Source organism: Procambarus clarkii, chromosome 13 (assembly GCF_040958095.1).
Source record: "Procambarus clarkii isolate CNS0578487 chromosome 13, FALCON_Pclarkii_2.0, whole genome shotgun sequence".
In the NCBI taxonomy this organism is placed as follows: Eukaryota; Metazoa; Arthropoda; class Malacostraca; order Decapoda; family Cambaridae; genus Procambarus; species Procambarus clarkii.
The window spans coordinates 23,196,782-23,214,218 of record NC_091162.1 but is presented as its reverse complement, the minus strand read 5'-3'; the positions used below and the strand labels follow the sequence as shown (position 1 = coordinate 23,214,218).

Sequence of the window (17,437 nt, the reverse complement as noted above, 5' to 3'; positions counted from 1 at the left end):
GTTGTGCAGGCCTGACAACAGCCAAAAACGCCCAGATGGAGTCACCCTGCAGCCGTGGAGGGAAGGTAAACAGGTCGTGTGGGACTACACGTGTGCTTCTACATTGGCTGATACCTATCTACCTTACAGCGCAGCTGAGGGAGGCGGGGAGGCCACCTTCAGGGAGACCCAGAAAACTAACAAGTACAGGGACCTAGAACGTTGTTACAGGTTCGTGCCAATAGGCTCTGAGACTCTGGGCGCCTGGGGGTAAATGTGCACTTAAGTTCCTGAAGGAGCTGGGCGAGGAACTCATTGGGAAGACTAGAGACCCAAGAGCAGCCAGTTTTATGTTCCAGCGCCTCAGTGTCGCTGTTCAGAGGGGAAATGCGTGCTGTATCATGGGTACGCACCCGACCCCCAAGGAGCTGGACGAGGTCTTCGAACACTGATTGGTATATTGTTATATAAGTGTGTGTTTTCTGTAAACTGTAGCACTGCAATAAAATCAAATAAAAAAAAATAATAGGGGTGGTAGGAGGGGAAAAGATTAAAGTATTCAGTGAGAATCCACAAGGTCTTCTCTGAACACTATTTATTTTCTTCTTCAAGGATGTGGGTCCCTTTAATTAAACCAGTGGTGGTACCCCTAAAAATAAATATATATATATATATATATATATATATATATATATATATATATATATATATATATATATATATATATATATATAATTAGCATATTTTGGTAGCAGTCTTTCCTGTAGACATATATTATTAAATATGACCGAAAAAGTAAGATTAATAATTCTAACACGAATTTTCTCAATCTTTCGTACATTTCTTTTCACTGTTGGAGGTAAATCAAAAATCAATTCTCCAAAATTCATTTTTATTTCTAGTCTGACGCGACACGAGCGCGTTTCGTAAAACTTATTACATTTTCAAAGACTTTAGTTTACAAATACACAACTGAATAGAACTTACGCATCTCCGATTTTATATCTACATTTTAGTGAGGTGGATGGGGTGAGGTGGCATTAATAGGGTATTAATTTCATCAACACAAGACAGAACAAGAGGTGGCATTAATAGGGTATTAATTTCATCAACACAAGACAGAACACGAAACAATGGGTATTGAATAGAAGTGTTTGTAGAAAGCCTATTGGTCCATATTTCTTGATGCTTCTATATTGGAGCGGAGTCTTGAGGTGGGTAGAATATAGTTGTGCATTAATTGGCTGTTGATTGCTGGTGTTGACTTCTTGATGTGTAGTGCCTCGCAAACGTCAAGCCGCCTGCTATCGCTGTATCTATCGATGATTTCTGTGTTGTTTACTAGGATTTCTCTGGCGATGGTTTGGTTGTGGGAAGAGATTATATGTTCCTTAATGGAGCCCTGTTGCTTATGCATCGTTAAACGCCTAGAAAGAGATGTTGTTGTCTTGCCTATATACTGGGTTTTTTGGAGCTTACAGTCCCCAAGAGGGCATTTGAAGGCATAGACGACGTTAGTCTCTTTTAAAGCGTTCTGTTTTGTGTCTGGAGAGTTTCTCATGAGTAGGCTGGCCGTTTTTCTGGTTTTATAGTAAATCGTCAGTTGTATCCTCTGATTTTTGTCTGTAGGGATAACGTTTCTATTAACAATATCTTTCAGGACCCTTTCCTCCGTTTTATGAGCTGTGGAAAAGAAGTTCCTGTAAAATAGTCTAATAGTGGGTATAGGTGTTGTGTTAGTTGTCTCTTCAGAGGTTGCATGGCGTTTCACTTTCCTTCTTATGATGTCTTCGACGAAACCATTGGAGAAGCCATTGTTGACTAGGACCTGCCTTACCCTACAGAGTTCTTCTGCCCTCTTGGGGACTGTAAGCTCCAAAAAACCCAGTATATAGGCAAGACAACAACATCTCTTTCTAGGCGTTTAACGATGCATAAGCAACAGGGCTCCATTAAGGAACATATAATCTCTTCCCACAACCAAACCATCGCCAGAGAAATCCTAGTAAACAACACAGAAATCTTCGATAGATACAGCGATAACAGGCGGCTTGACGTTTGCGAGGCACTACACATCAAGAAGTCAACACCAGCAATCAACAGCCAATTAATGCACAACTATATTCTACCCACCTCAAGACTCCGCTCCAATATAGAAGCATCAAGAAATATGGACCAATAGGCTTTCTACAAACACTTCTATTCAATACCCATTGTTTCGTGTTCTGTCTTGTGTTGATGAAATTAATACCCTATTAATGCCACCTCTTGTTCTGTCTTGTGTTGATGAAATTAATACCCTATTAATGCCACCTCACCCCATCCACCTCACTAAAATGTAGATATAAAATCGGAGATGCGTAAGTTCTATTCAGTTGTGTATTTGTAAACTAAAGTCTTTGAAAATGTAATAAGTTTTACGAAACGCGCTCGTGTCGCATCAGACTAGAAATAAAAATGAATTTTGGAGAATTGATTTTTGATTTACCTCCAACAGTGAAAAGAAATGTACGAAAGATTGAGAAAATTCGTGTTAGAATTATTAATCTTACTTTTTCGGTCATATTTAATATATATATATATATATATATATATATATATATATATATATATATATATATATATATATATATATATATATATATATATATATATATATATTTCTTAAGCAGTCTCCGTGGTGTAGTGGTAAGACACTCGCCTGGCGTTCCGCGAGCGCTATGTCATGGGTTCGTATCCTGGCCGGGGAGGATTTACTGGGCGCAATTCCTTAACTGTAGCCTCTGTTTAACGCAACAGTAAAATGTGTACTTGGATGAAAAAACGATTCTTCGCGGCAGGGGATCGTATTCCAGGGACCATAGGATTAAGGACTTGCCCGAAACGCTACGCGTACTAGTGGCTGTACAAGAATGTAACAACTCTTGTATATATCTCAAAAAAAAAAAAAAAAAAAAAATATATATATATATATATATATATATATATATATATATATATATATATATATATATATATATATATATTATATATATATATATATATATATATATATATATATATATATATATATATATATATATATATATATATATATATATATATATAATATACACACACACACACATACATGTTGTACCTAGTAGCCAGAATGCACTTCTCTGCCTACTATGCAAGGCCAGATTTGCCTAATAAGCCAAGTTTTCATGAATTAATTGTTTTTCGACTACCTAACCTACCTAACCTAACCTAACTTCTAACTTTTTATATATATATATAAAACAATAGAAAACTCCTCACCCTGAAGGATTCGAACTCAGACAGCCAGGGCTCCATGCACCTTGGCGTGTCCAGTACTTTAACAACTAGGCCACACTGACTGTTCAAAATAATTGGAAGTCATCATGACCTTTAACCCAATCCCTGACAGCACTCATTGACCTTTTTGGGCACAGGTATTTCATCAAATCACCTCACCATGCTGGGGCCACATGAGTAACATTTGTGTGAACAAGTTTGAATGGTCCCCATGTATAAAGTACTCACAACTATAAATATGTATGGTGCATTGAATCCAATGGAAGTGCAGAAGTTGGAGATGGCAAAGAGTATGAAGATACCGTCTGTGAGGAGACCCCAGTCCATCAAACTGTTCATGGCATCTCGTGTCTCCCTTGAGCATGGAACGCACCCACACACCTGTAAATGTTCAGAAGAGATTATAAACTCACTCATCCACACCGGCTTTCCTTCTCTATCATTCTCTTTCTACACCAGGGGGCAAAAAGGTAACGTATACCAGTTAATTTTCCATTTGTAGTTCATGAACCACCTTTATTTGTGGTTAATGATTATTTTTAAAGCATAATAAATTCTGAGATTTCCATTGCTCAAGCTCTGTGAATACAGGCTCACCCCATTGATCATGGACTCAAGTCTAATGATCACAGGCTAAACCTAATGACTACAGGCTCGGCCCACTTCAAGAACAAGAGGTCATAGATTTAAACTAAATAAACAAAGCTGCCAAAGAAATAAAAGAAAGTTTACTTTTGCAAACCTAGTGGTAGATGGTTGGAACAAGTTAGGTGAGAAGGTGGTGGAAGCCAAAACCGTCTGTAGTTTCAAAGCGTCATATTTTCCCTTGTTGGGAAGACGGGACACCATGAGCATAGCTCTCATCCTGTAATTACAGGTCAAGCCCAATGACCTCATCTCAATGACCACAGGCACAGTCCAATGGCCACTGTTGATCAGACCACACAGTCCTTGGGCTAAATACTCTCTCTCTGACTGTGTTACCAACCTTTCTTCTAACCCTCTTTCCATGCACCAGCAAGAATTTTTTGGACTTGGTCTTTCTTTTGCTACTTTCCCTGGCCCGTGCTGTGGCATTGACCTCATTAGTTCCTTTGACAGGTTTGTCAATTCTAACTCTAGTACTCTTTCGGACCTGTCTGCCTTTAGAGGGGCCCTTATCTCCGTTCTTGACAGCTTGTTTTCTAAAAATCGCCACCTTCCTCAACGCTTCCAGCTTGCCCTTGCCTCCCTGAAATCTAACACCTCTATTCTTATCCTTCCTTCCGACAAAGGCAATTCGGTGGTTGTCCTTGACCGTGAAGACTACCTCCACTTATGACTCCCGCACTTATGCCCCCTCTGACTTCTAACCCTTTGGATCATCTCAAAACTTCCTTTAACTGCAAACTAAGACAGCTCTCTAGTCTTTGTCCTCCTGACTTCGATCTCATTAAACATTTCCGTGTCATCTGCCCTTCTCTTTCTTATTTCTATGATCTACCTAAGACTCATAAACCTGGTATTTCTCTTCATCCTATCATTTCTTCACGGGGCTCTGTCAGCTATCCTCTTGCTTCCTGGCTCATTAAAACTCTGATGCCTTACCTTGGCACTTTTGTAACACCCCTATAATGTAACACCACTATAATGTATACTAAACTAAATTAATACTAAAACACTACTTCTTATCCTGAGTAACACTTCCTCTCGGTGCACTTGGTAACACTGTTATTGAGCACTGTAATATGAGCTGACATATGATGGTTACACCGGAACCAAAGGTACACTGCCAACAAGGAAATGCTACACAGGATTAATACGCTGCCACCATCTGCCTTGACCATTGAGACTACATCAAGCAACGAGGCAAGAAACATTACTTGACTTGGAGAGTATTTTCTATAACTGTCATTAATTATGGGACGGTTGTCAGCCACTATATCCAAAAGGCTAAAAGGATTCAACAATTGACACAGACGGGAAATTTAACATGAGTTTATTGAGACCAAAATTATGCTAATTACCACTTATAAATCCTACTCTAACACTGGCCAATAGTTAATAAATTTAGACATGGAACAAAACCTCAGAGATCACACACATTACCTTAAGACCTCTGTCTCTCCATCCAGTGGGTTCACTCTGTCACTCCCTCTGTGAGATGTTCTGCACAGACCTCTCTCAACCCCGGTGTCCCACACTCTGTGCCTAAGTCTCTACAGGATCAAATATATACCCTCAAAAAAGGGGGAGGGGAAGATTTACTGTTGCTACCTAGATCAAAAATGCCAGGGGGGTCGGGCCACACGTGCACAAACACTTAAAAATATTTCAATTAAGCTTGTTTGACATTCACCATACACTCTTCAAGAGAGGAGTTATTAATTATGTGTGTGACTGACCTTTGGCCTGGCTAAAAGGGGGAGATCCATGTATGTTTACACATAAGAATCTGCGGTCTAACTCCATTGCAATGTTTGACAAGAGTATCATGAAATATTACATACTTGAAACTAGCTGACTAAGACTAACCCAGGAATTTTTTTATCAACATACAAGATAATCCGGAGGTCATCTGGGCTGACCTCTTGGAGAAGGCTTCCCTGGGTGAGAACTCTAGGGGGAGGGGGGTGTCATGGGTGTTACACTTTTTCTCCTGCCCACCTTCGTTACTCTCAGGACTTCATAGAACGAATGCACCTGCAGCCCTCTTATAAGATGCTTAGTTTCGATGTCGACTTTGTTCACTAATGTTCCCCTCGATGACGTTCTCTCTTTACTTAGACAGAAGGCGACTGAGAGCCTTCTTCCTCTCCCGCTTCTCACTGACGTTTTTCTCGAACTCATTAGACTCTGTGTTAACTCTAACTCTTTCAATGGCAAATATTACACTCAAACTTTCGGTGTCGCTATGGGTTCCCCTCTCTTCCCTGTTCTTGCCAATTTCTACATGGAATACTTCGAAACTGTTCTTCTTCCTACTATTGATACTCGTCCCTCTCTCTCTCTCTCTCTCTCTCTCTGACTTCGCTATGATGACATTTTTGCTTTATGACCTCATGACCCATAGTCTTTTCCAGCCTTTCCTCTCCTCTCTTAACAATCTGGCTCCTTCTATCCACTTCAAAGTCGAATGGGAAACTAATTCCCTCCTTCCATTTCATGGCGTTCACGTTCACAGCTCTGTGTCCAGGTTCTCTTTCTCTGTCTATCGCAAACCCATGCATAGTGGCATGTACATTCACTTCTTTTCCTACCATCCTCCTCCTGTTAAGAAAAGTGTCCTCGTCTCTCTCTTCCTCCGCACTCTACGGATCAGCGACCCTCAGTTTCTTGATTCTGAAATTACCTTTATCTACAAATCATTCTCTCGCCTTAGTTACCCTTTGCTTTTATCAACTGTGCCTTTTCTCAAGCTAAACGAAATTTCTTTCATCCTAAACCTGTTTCCAACACTAATAGCACTGTACTCTGCCTTTCCTTCATATCTGAACTCAAAACTTTTACTAATGCCATTCGTCCTCTTGACATAAAGCTCGCCTTTCGACAAACTAACACACCTCGTAGCAATCTAGTTCACACTGCTCCTCCTGCTTCTAATGCTACTGGTGTCAACTCTATTTCATGTTCGTCTTGTCCTCTCCAATACTTTAGCGAAACTGGCTGTACACTTAATGACAGACTTAAAGAACACAAAAGAAGTGTTAAGTCTGCTGACACAAACAATGCTCTCTTCTGTCATGTTAGGGATTCTAGATTCTAATCATCCTATTGATTGGTCTTCCTCCAAAATTATCTTTCCTGCCTCTACTCTACACAGATGCTGTCTCGTTGAATTGGCTCTAATACACAACGTACCCAACATAAACTTGAGTCCTGGCTTTGTTGCTGTGGACCCTTTACCCTTTCACAGTACTGTATATACTTAAATGCTCAAAATTTTCTAACAAACGTGACCTAACATAAGCTTACACTTCCATTTATCTTTCTTTCTCTTTTTTTTTTCTTCTCCTTTTTCTTTCTTTTTCTTTCTGTTGCTGTTAACCCCTATACCCTACCACAGTATATACTTAAATGCTCTAAACTTTCTAACAAACGTGACCTAACATAAGCTTACACTTCCATTTATCTTTCTTTTTCTTCTCCTTTTTCTTTCTTTTTCTTTCCATTGTTTTCTCTTACGATCTCTTGCTTATTCCTACTATTTCCCCTTCTTATTCCTTTTACTATCCCCTTCTTATTGGGTGGTATAAATAGGAGCTGCCTCGTATGGGCCCATTGGCCTTCTGCAGTTATCTTTGTTCTTGTGTTCTTGTTTTCTCATTCTTACTATCCCCTTTATTACACCTTACCTTCCCTACCTTTGCTTTGCCTTCTCTTCCTCTTAAGATTTTCTTTTCCTCACCTCTCTTCTGCCTGTTTATTGCCTTCTTCTCCTTCAATCATCATGATCGACTTGAGAAAGGTCCAGGACGAACCGAAACGTCGTCGTCCCTTCACTTTCTAGTATGTGGTTTGGTCAACATACTTCAGCCATATTATTGTGGCTCATCGCCTGCCCAATGGCTACTGTTTCAGCCCAATGATCATAGGCCCAGCCCAATGTCACAGGCCAAGCTTAATGGCTACAGGTCAAGTTTAATAACCACAGGTCAAGTTTAATAACCATAGGTCAAGCCTTATATTTATAAAACAAGCCTAATAACAAAATTCTATGATCACAGGTAAAGCCCAATAACCCACAGGCCAAACTCATGTAGACGAGCTTGGTTTGTGGACGAGACGAGACGAGAGACAAGATGTCAATAGGAGTGTTACTGGAAGTGTAGCTGGTGGAAGAGTGAATGCTACGACTCATGCTGACCCAATACAGTATAACTATAGCGGGAGCACATTCTGAAAGACAGGCTGTAAATGCACAATGCCAGGTCTTCACTGATGGGCTTAATGTGTTGTGTGGTAACTGCTACAGGCTAAGCAGCATTATAATTTATTTTTATTTTAACTGTAGGAGGAAGAGTGGCTTCAATGTCTAAGGAAGTTCTCAGTTATTGCAATTGACAGAAAACTAATTTATGAAAATTCCAGGATGTTGACCTCTGAGTATATATTGTATGCTCTATCTACTTAGATAGAGCATACTAGGAACTGGGTCATGCTCTAACCATGATCCTATGGTTAGGATCTATGAAATTTGAACTCTGAAATCTCTAACCTATGAAATCTGAAATAGACACTTGGTATCTATTAAAAAAACCATATCACCCAACTATAGTACTTCCATGTTAGTATGCTCACTGAGACCATACCATGAATTCTAAAATGTCTCACTAATAATGTTAATATTCTAGTCTGTTTATACCTCTAGAACTTCAACTATACTTCTGTGTTTTCAAAACCTTACAAAACACCATACTTGAAGAGGTCTAACATGACTTGGACAAGGAGTAATGCAAGAGTAATGCTCATCAAGCCTTGTTGCACACATTCTTTTTCACCTGAAGATAATAAAGTCAACGAATGAGCATTACTGCCAAAGCTGTAAAGTCAAGACAATGCTACAGTTCAAAACACATCTGAAAACATCGGTAGATTAAATACAATGTAACTATTGTATTCTAATCATAAGGTTTAAAATAAATTTTAATTAATTTGATCTATTGTCCAATCCTATCATCAAACCCTCATTAAATATTGAACCTTAATCCTCATTGAATTAATTAACATCTCACCTCACATCAAAGGGATTACAATCTAATAAAAATGTAAAATAAATCAGCATTGAAACAATCATGTATACCTCCATAATTCTACTGGCTTTCAAATTTAATACCAGTAAAATGCTTAACCTACTCTCAAGCAAACCCCAGTAGCGTAACAGTCCTTTACACCATACATGCTATACATAAACACAAAGCCATACCTTTGCATTCTCGACCTCGCTGGGTGTTTCTTCATTGTTGGGTAGACGCGCCATGGATGCTCTGTAGCTGCCAGGGTCTTGCCTGAATAGGAAAGTAAGAGATACTACAGGATGTTCTATTGGTGTGGAGGAGACTGGTGTCCTCTGCTCTGACGATGAGGTTATTGTAAGGAAAGGTCTACGGTGAGTGAGGTATTTTCTACAGGGTTACGGGAAAAATTATAAATATTAAACTATCATTAATTAATAATTGTACTCTTAACCTAAATTATGATAAGCTAATTGCATGCTATGATAAATAGTACTGGTATGGGTATTCTACATTTTGAATTTAGGCATGAGAATAATTTTCTAAAATTAAAAATTAGGTATTAAAATAAGAATCAGGATTTGAGTGAATACAAAACATTCCTCTTTGAGCAGGTCACTCAAATATTCCCTAGAACAAGATCACCACTGTTCCCACTGGACAAGATCATGACAATCAGGGAAGGGAGGCTTATGCTTCAGTACAGCAGGGATATATTCAAACATCCCTGTAAGGTCATTTTGGTACTAGGGAGGAACTAGAGAGAAGTTCACTTATAAACAGTCAAACCCAATTCAAGATGTACTTGGCATCACTAGACTGCAAAGTAATGCTCTCAGAAATCTCATATTTGCCCACCTGCCCATTCTGCTACAGCCACTGCCACCAGATGATGGCACAAGTGTCAACACCTGGTCCCCATGCCTCAAGCTCCATTACATTATGAATGACCAATATTCTCTGAAATTTGAAATACTACCTTAATAGCATTACACGATCTCGGTAGTACAGTTTTGTTAGTTCTCGGCGCACAAGCAAGAATCTTGGGTTCGAATCCCAGGCAGGACAGAAATGTTTACCTACTTACATTGTGGTGATTCCGGGGATCAATGTCACCGCAGCTCAGTCTCTGACCAGGCCTCCTGGTTGGTGGTCTGGTCAACCAGACTGTTGGATATGGATGTATGAATAACAGCCTGGTTGATCAGACATGTTTCTTTTTATGTAATGCCTCTGTTCACCTAGCAGTAAATAGGTGCCCCAGGAGTTAGTTGTGGGGTTGCAGAGAAACAAACAGAGAATTACTAATTAATGCCTGCATAGCAATTTCTAATGTCTTCAAACAAACTGTACATGACACCAAGGTACAACCAGCTGTAGCACAGAGCTCTGTGGCAGCGGCGCCTGAGCAGGGCGCGGAGTCGGGGATGCCTGAGCAGGGCACGGAGTCGGGGATGCCTGAGCAGGGCGCGGAGTCGGGGATGCCTGAGCAGGGCACGGAGTCGGGGATGCCTGAGCAGGGCGCGGAGTCGGGGATGCCTGAGCAGGGCACGGAGTCGGGGATGCCTGAGCAGGGCACGGAGTCGGGGACCCCTGAGCAGTGCGCGGTGTCGCAGGCACCGGAGCAGAGCGCGGTGTCACAGGCACCGGAGCAGAGCGCGGTGTCACAGGCACCGGAGCAGGGCACAGTGTCACAGGCACCGGAGCAGGGCACAGTGTCGGGGGCGCCGCAGCAGAGTGCGGTCCCTGGCAAGGGGAAACAAACAAAACAAGGCCCCAAAATCTGTTGGTATTACAGATGGGCTACCTGTAAGCATGGGGAATCGGGAAGAATAAATGGAACATGTACACACGATCACCCTAGAAAGTGCAGAAACCTCCTCAATACAGGTAAATGTACCAAAAGCTGTGAATTCTTTCACCCAGAAATTTGCAAGAACTCTTTGGACAGGAAAGAGTGCTTCAATGCTGAATGCCCAGCTTTTCATATAAGAGGTACCAGGCGAATAAAACCGACAGACTACCACTATGAAAACAGCCACTACTCCATCAACCGGGATAATTTTTTAGCAAGAGGAGGAGGAGAAGAATGGCTAAAAATGACCAGACTCTACCACCAACTCGGTCAAATGCTAGAGAGGACGCAAACACAGTGGCCTCCTTACCAGAGCCTCAGATATTAACACCAATTAAAGCATCCAGCACTTCCACTAACACGATAACATCATTTATATTTGCCAACATCCAGGGTATAAAAACACGCAAATCCAACAAAGTTCATTTTATAGATGGTCTCCTTCATGAGGCAAATGCAGTGTTTGCAGCCCTAACGGAAACTCACACAAAGGACTACCTTGATGGTGAAATATGGATCCCAGAATACAATCTCTTCAGATGTGATAGGAAACACCGGCTTCAGGGTGGGGTCAGCCTCTACATCAAAGACACACTCATCTGTACTGAGCTGCTAAACACCTCAAATGATATGGTGGAAGTGCTGATAGTCAAAATAGAGATCCTAAATGTAGTTGTTGTCCTTGTATATAAGTCACCGGAGGCAAACCCTCAGCAGTTTAAAGACCAACTAATGAAAATAGAGCACTGCTTGGAAAACCTCACAAATCCAGCTCCGAACATCATCCTGCTTGGGGACTTCAACCTACGGCACCTGAAATGGAAGCACCTGGCTAATACAGTAATATCAGAAAGAATACCAGGAAGTAGCCTAAATGAGCAGGCACATGCAAATGACCTGCTACGGATGTGCGATAGGTTTGCCTTAAACCAGCAAATAGTAGAACCAACTAGGAAGGAGAACACGCTGGACCTCATTTTCACTAATAATGATGAGTTGATCGGGAACATAATGATTACAAATACCTGTTACTCAGATCACAACTTAATTGAAGTTCTGACAACCATGGGAAATGGACCTTCAAAACCAGTCCAGATTCCCGGTGGAGGAGATTTCAGCAAATTCAACTTCAATAATAAACGGATAAACTGGGAGCAAATAAATTGCATCCTGGGGAGGGTCAATAGTTCGACCTTGGGGGCCCTCGAGACCAGCCTGTTCCCCCAACAAAATGAATTATTTGAATTATTCACTCGTCTATCCATATTTCACTTATGGTTTCTGTACCTTGGGATCTATGACTCAAAACTACTTCAGACACAATTACTCAGCAGAAATCAGCAATTAGAACTAAAATATACTTCAAACCCAGAGAGCATGCAACACATTTTTTAAAATTCTTCAACATGCTAAATATAAAAGCACTACAAACACTCAAATGTATGCTATATCTTTAAAATACTAATAACCAGTGGTGGCTAGTTTATTGTGCACTTCATACTATTTTCATTAGTTATTTGTACACCCCATACTCAGGAAGGGTATGGGGTGTACAATAAACTGATGTACAGTGTGCCAGCCCTGAGTGGATGGGTCCACTCAGGTCTGGCACAATAAATAGTACAGCCTCTGCTAGTACAGTGGGGCCTCGACTTACAAATTTAATTCGTTCCCAAAGACAGGTCGTAAGTCAAAAATTTCTAAGTCAAAACGAATTTTCCCATAAGAAATCATGTAAATTGAATTAATCCATTCCACACCCCCAAAAATATTAACTTAAAAATACATTTTATACCGAATAACACTACAATACAATATGTATATCTCACCTTGAATGAGGACTCATGTTGGTGTATGGATGATGGTGAAGAGGAGAGGTGTTAGTCTTTGGAAGGGAAGTTCCCTTCCATTATAACATCAGGCAGTGATGATTTTTCTGGGGTACTTTCTCTCCTACGTTTTGCCTGTATACCACTAGGACCTGCTTGTGGCACACTGCTTGTTTTTCTCACTAAAAACCTGTCTAGCAACACCTGTTTTTCCTTACGTTGTAACACTTGTCTGAAGTGAGGCATCACATTGTCATTAAAAAGGTTACCTCAACGGCCTGCTACAGCTTGATTTGGGTGACACTTTTCAGCAAAATTTTGCAATTCTTCCCATACTGCTCACTTTTCTTTATAAATGAGGAAGGGACAGCCACTATGCTACATTAACAACCCCTCATACCATTTTCATATTTACGAATGATCTCTTTGTTTTTCCTCTATGGTCATCCTCACATGTGTTTTCTTAGGTTGAACCTTATCACTGATTTTCTTGGGACCCATGGTGTGATATATAATAATTACTTTTATGTTCAAAAAACAAAAAAGCACAAAAATACTTCAAGTCTTTACAAGCAAGATCGTCACTTAGTGGGCGGCTCTGGTAAACTGAGGCGGGGTCAGCCATGCCACCAGGAACATGTGCTCGGTCAACCCAAACCCGTATCAACAAAGGTCGTTAGTCGACGACGGGTCGAGTCATATTTTTTTACTAAATTTATGTCGCAACTCGAAAAATTTGTAAGTAGGGGCAATCGTAAGTCGAGGTGTCACTGTATTAACAATCAATAACTTTTGTTATAATATTTGATATTATTTATATTTATTTTATGTTAATAATGCATTGTTTTAATGTACTGTATTTACATCTTATAAACAAAGGCCTATGTGTGTTGCTGAGTAGCTTGATGGCAAATGCCATGATTTGGATTTCTGTCCGAATCAAACGACATTAAAGACCTGCCCTGATTTTTGCCAAACTTCCCGGTGAGTTGAGTTATTGAGGTCTGAATTTGAGAGCACTTACTTTACCTAAGCAAGTCCAAACCATGAGAACACCGCATACTGAGAGCAAAGTGTCAAAAGATGAAAACAAGGCAAGTAGCTAGACCTGGTTTTGAGGCTGCCCCACCAGCACAAGGATGATTAAAGAAAAATGTGATGATACTAGAGGAAAAGTAGCAGGTGTAGATGTTGCTATCTGGTGGCAGTCAGGAATAGTGACCAGGTGGGCAAACTGCTACTTGGTGGGTTTTGAGATCACAAGGAGGGACTTAAAACTCTTGTGTGTGTGTGTGAACTTTCTGTGTTAACTCTGGGCTGGATTGAACTTATTAATTTCCAGTTCCTCCATAGCACCAGTACACAATGCCACTCAGCACCGTCATGATCCTGTTTAATACAGGAGAACAAACAGTGGTCATGAGTCAGAGAGCATCTGAGTGGATTAGCTCAGAAATACTGCATTTGTTCACAGTTCTTCAGAACATAGTCATCATAAAACACAAAATATGAGCATAATTTATTTCAAACCATTAAGTTAATGAGCAAATATTAAGAAACCCCACTTTTCAAGGACAATACTGTATAAGTACATGGCACAACTCACTTGTATTCAGGGATGTTAAGGAGAGATCCTCGGTAAAATATATCCTTGCGGTAGAGGAGGCCAGAGCCATGATGAGAGGAAGGCAAGCTTCCAGTCTTACCTGCTTGTAAACGTCCACTTCCCATTAAAATTAAATGTCCGTGTTGCTCGGGCACAGGGAGCACTGGAACAACAACAAATATCAGCCTTACAATTATATAACACCTAATTATCATATACAGTACTGTAAGATATTAGCACTAAAAATTAACATTTTAATAACTACTGTATTGTAATAGCCAATTAAACTTTAACATTATGTATAAAAGTACCAGTTTATATGTTTGTTAACTTCAAGTATTTGATCAATTCAAAGTACTAAATCTGCTAGATTTAGCCTTTCTCTAAATTTTAAACACAATTTAGGCTTCATAAAAAAATACAACTATCGCAGTATATTTCCCCTCTGCCTGAAACGCTTTGCTTTAGGCATTGTATGTACTAGCTCTATCTATAAATCCATCAATGTTTGTATCTCACCTTGTATGTATGTACTTTACCTGAATAAACATTTGAATTTGAATTTTTTTAGTAAGCAGCTAATATCAACATGAAAATGCATCCAATCTTGCTTACAGTGTTTTTTATGAGAAAATATCTATCATTGCTGCCATAAGCTTCTAAACTTTAATAAGGGTTACAAAGCAGGATCAGTTCTTACATACAATACAGTTGGCTACGTTCTCAACTCACAATCAAGTATCCAGGGTTTGATTCCCAGGAAGGACAGAAATGATTAGGTACTGTACATTTCCTTGCACCTAATGCCTCTGTTTAACCAACAGTAAATAGGTACTTGGGATGTATCCTGGGGGAGGGTCAGTAGTATGACATTGAGAGGACCTTGATACAAGCCTAAATTATATATATACTTTAGGTAGGTACTGTACGTAAGGGTTCCGGTAGTACAGTTGGGTTCGTTCTTGACTCGCAATCGAGAATTCTGGGTTCAAATCCCGGGTGGGACAGAATTAGTTGGGTGTGTTTCCTATCACCTAATGCCTAGCAGGAGATGTGTACCAAGGAGTTAGCCAGGTTGTTGCTGGGTTGCATCTTGGCGCTGGGTCAGTAATTCAACCCTGGGTACCTCGATATAAGCCTAACATGTACTGTATGTATAAACTGGCTGCCTGTACCCCAACACAATGAATTATATACATTAGACTTATAGCCACAGGCCTCTGTTCCTAACAATAGGAGTTAAAACTACAATAACACCAGGGACAGTGCAAGATGGGGCCACTTGAGAAGGTGATATAATGGAGGTCAATTATAAGGAAGAACATCTTCAGTATGAGGCAATTGCAAGAGTAAATACAAAAAGTAAGGGGCTCAGGAGGCATCTCATCGAGTAATTAATGATTGAGACTGACAAGGGTTAGGAGCTGGAGCAAATGATTACAATGTACAAGAGATGATATTTGACACAAAATTGAAAGCAGTTATAAAAGGAAAAATATTCTCAACGGACACTCGCTAGTTAGTCCTACAATTGCCAGTACTCTACTGGCCCTGGAAGAGTCACTAAGGGATCCTACTAGCCCTGAGTTGATCACTAGCGGGTCCTACTAGTTTTGAGTCGGTCAGTAGTGGGATTCTACTAGCCTTGGGACAGTCACTGGTGGGGTCCTACTAGTCTAGGATCAATCACTAGTGGTGTCCTACTAGTATTGGGTCAGTCAATAGTGGGATTCTACTAGCCTTGGGACAGTCACTGGTGGGGTCCTACTAGTCTAGGATCAATCACTAGTGGTGTCCTACTAGTATTGGGTCAGTCAATAGTGGGATTCTACTAGCCTTGGGACAGTCACTGGTGGGGTCCTACTAGACTAGGATCAATCACTAGTGGTGTCCTACTAGACTTGCGTCGGTCAGTAGCCTTGGGACAGTGACCAGTGGGGTCCTACTAGTCTAGGGTCAATCACTAGTAGTGTCCTACTAGACTTGGGTTGGTCAGTAGCCTTGGGACAGTGACCGGTGGGGTCCTACTAGTCTAGGGTCATTCAAAATCCTTTCAGCAAGCACAAGAAATATTGCCAGAACAAAAATGGACTTCAAGCACAAATTAGACAGTTTCTTGCAAGGAGTACCAGACCAACCAGTTTTGTAGTGGATATGTTGGCCTACACGCTGCTTAAAGCAACTATATGTTGGACCAAGTTATCCCCAGACTGGGCTTAAGGACAAGAACTCAGAGAACCCACTCCAGGTACAATCCAGCTACATGTCACTAGTGGGGGTCCTACTTGCCATGGGACAGTCACTATTGGGGTGCTTACCTGATTGATACCTGGTTGATACCTGGTTGATGGGGTTCTGGGAGTTCTTCTACTCCCCAAGCCCGGCTCGAGGCCAGGCTTGACTTGTGAGAGTTTGGTCCACTAGGCTGTTGCTTGGAGCGGCCCGCAGGCCCACATACCTACCACAGCCCGGTTGGTCCGGCACTCCTTGGAGGAATAAATCTAGTTTCCTCTTGAAGATGTCCACGGTTGTTCCGGCAATATTTCTTATGCTTACTGGGAGGACGTTGAACAACCGCGGACCTCTGATGTTTATACAGTGTTCTCTGATTGTGCCTATGGCACCTCTGCTCTTCACTGGTTCTGTTCTGCATTTTCTTCCATATCGTTCACTCCAGTACGTTGTTACCTATCAGTGTTTGTCAATCATCTATCAGTGACTATGGGGGAAATGAGACCAAGCTCTTTATGTCCTGCCTCCAAGCCACAGTCGGGTTATAGCCAAAAGGTTCGAAGTTCAATTCCCTCGGCAGGACAGAAGTGTTTGTGCAACATTTCCTTTCGCCTGATGTCTCTGTTCACCTAGCAGAAAATAGGTACCCAAGAGTTAGGAAACTGTTGTAGAGTGCATCCTGATGAAGACCAGTAGTTGGTCTATGGTACCTTGATAGGCATAACAGGCTTTCTCTCCCCAAATATGGCAAGACAAACAAGTTAATGACCCAGACAATGGACACCAAAAGCAGTTACCAAAGATCAACTCTGGAAAAACCAGAGAAGGAACTGAGAGCTAAAGGAAACCTGAAAGGAAGCAACTAAGTGGAGTAGACATACTCAACCTGCAACCCTACCTCAAC

The 17,437-nt window shown here is 40.9% G+C and overlaps 1 protein-coding gene across 1 annotated transcript in view; it reads right to left on the bottom strand.

Moving 5' to 3' along the window:
• The window catches only part of Mct1 (Monocarboxylate transporter 1), a 269,013-nt gene that overhangs the window by 32,041 nt on the left and 219,535 nt on the right, over window positions 1–17,437 (bottom strand). The window contains exons 7-9 of the mRNA XM_069323794.1: window positions 14,302–14,464; window positions 9,203–9,284; window positions 3,526–3,678 (exon numbers count right to left, since the gene is read on the bottom strand). Of these exons, the coding sequence (XP_069179895.1) occupies window positions 3,526–3,678; window positions 9,203–9,284; window positions 14,302–14,464 (398 nt within the window). The remainder of the gene's footprint in view (window positions 1–3,525; window positions 3,679–9,202; window positions 9,285–14,301; window positions 14,465–17,437) is intronic.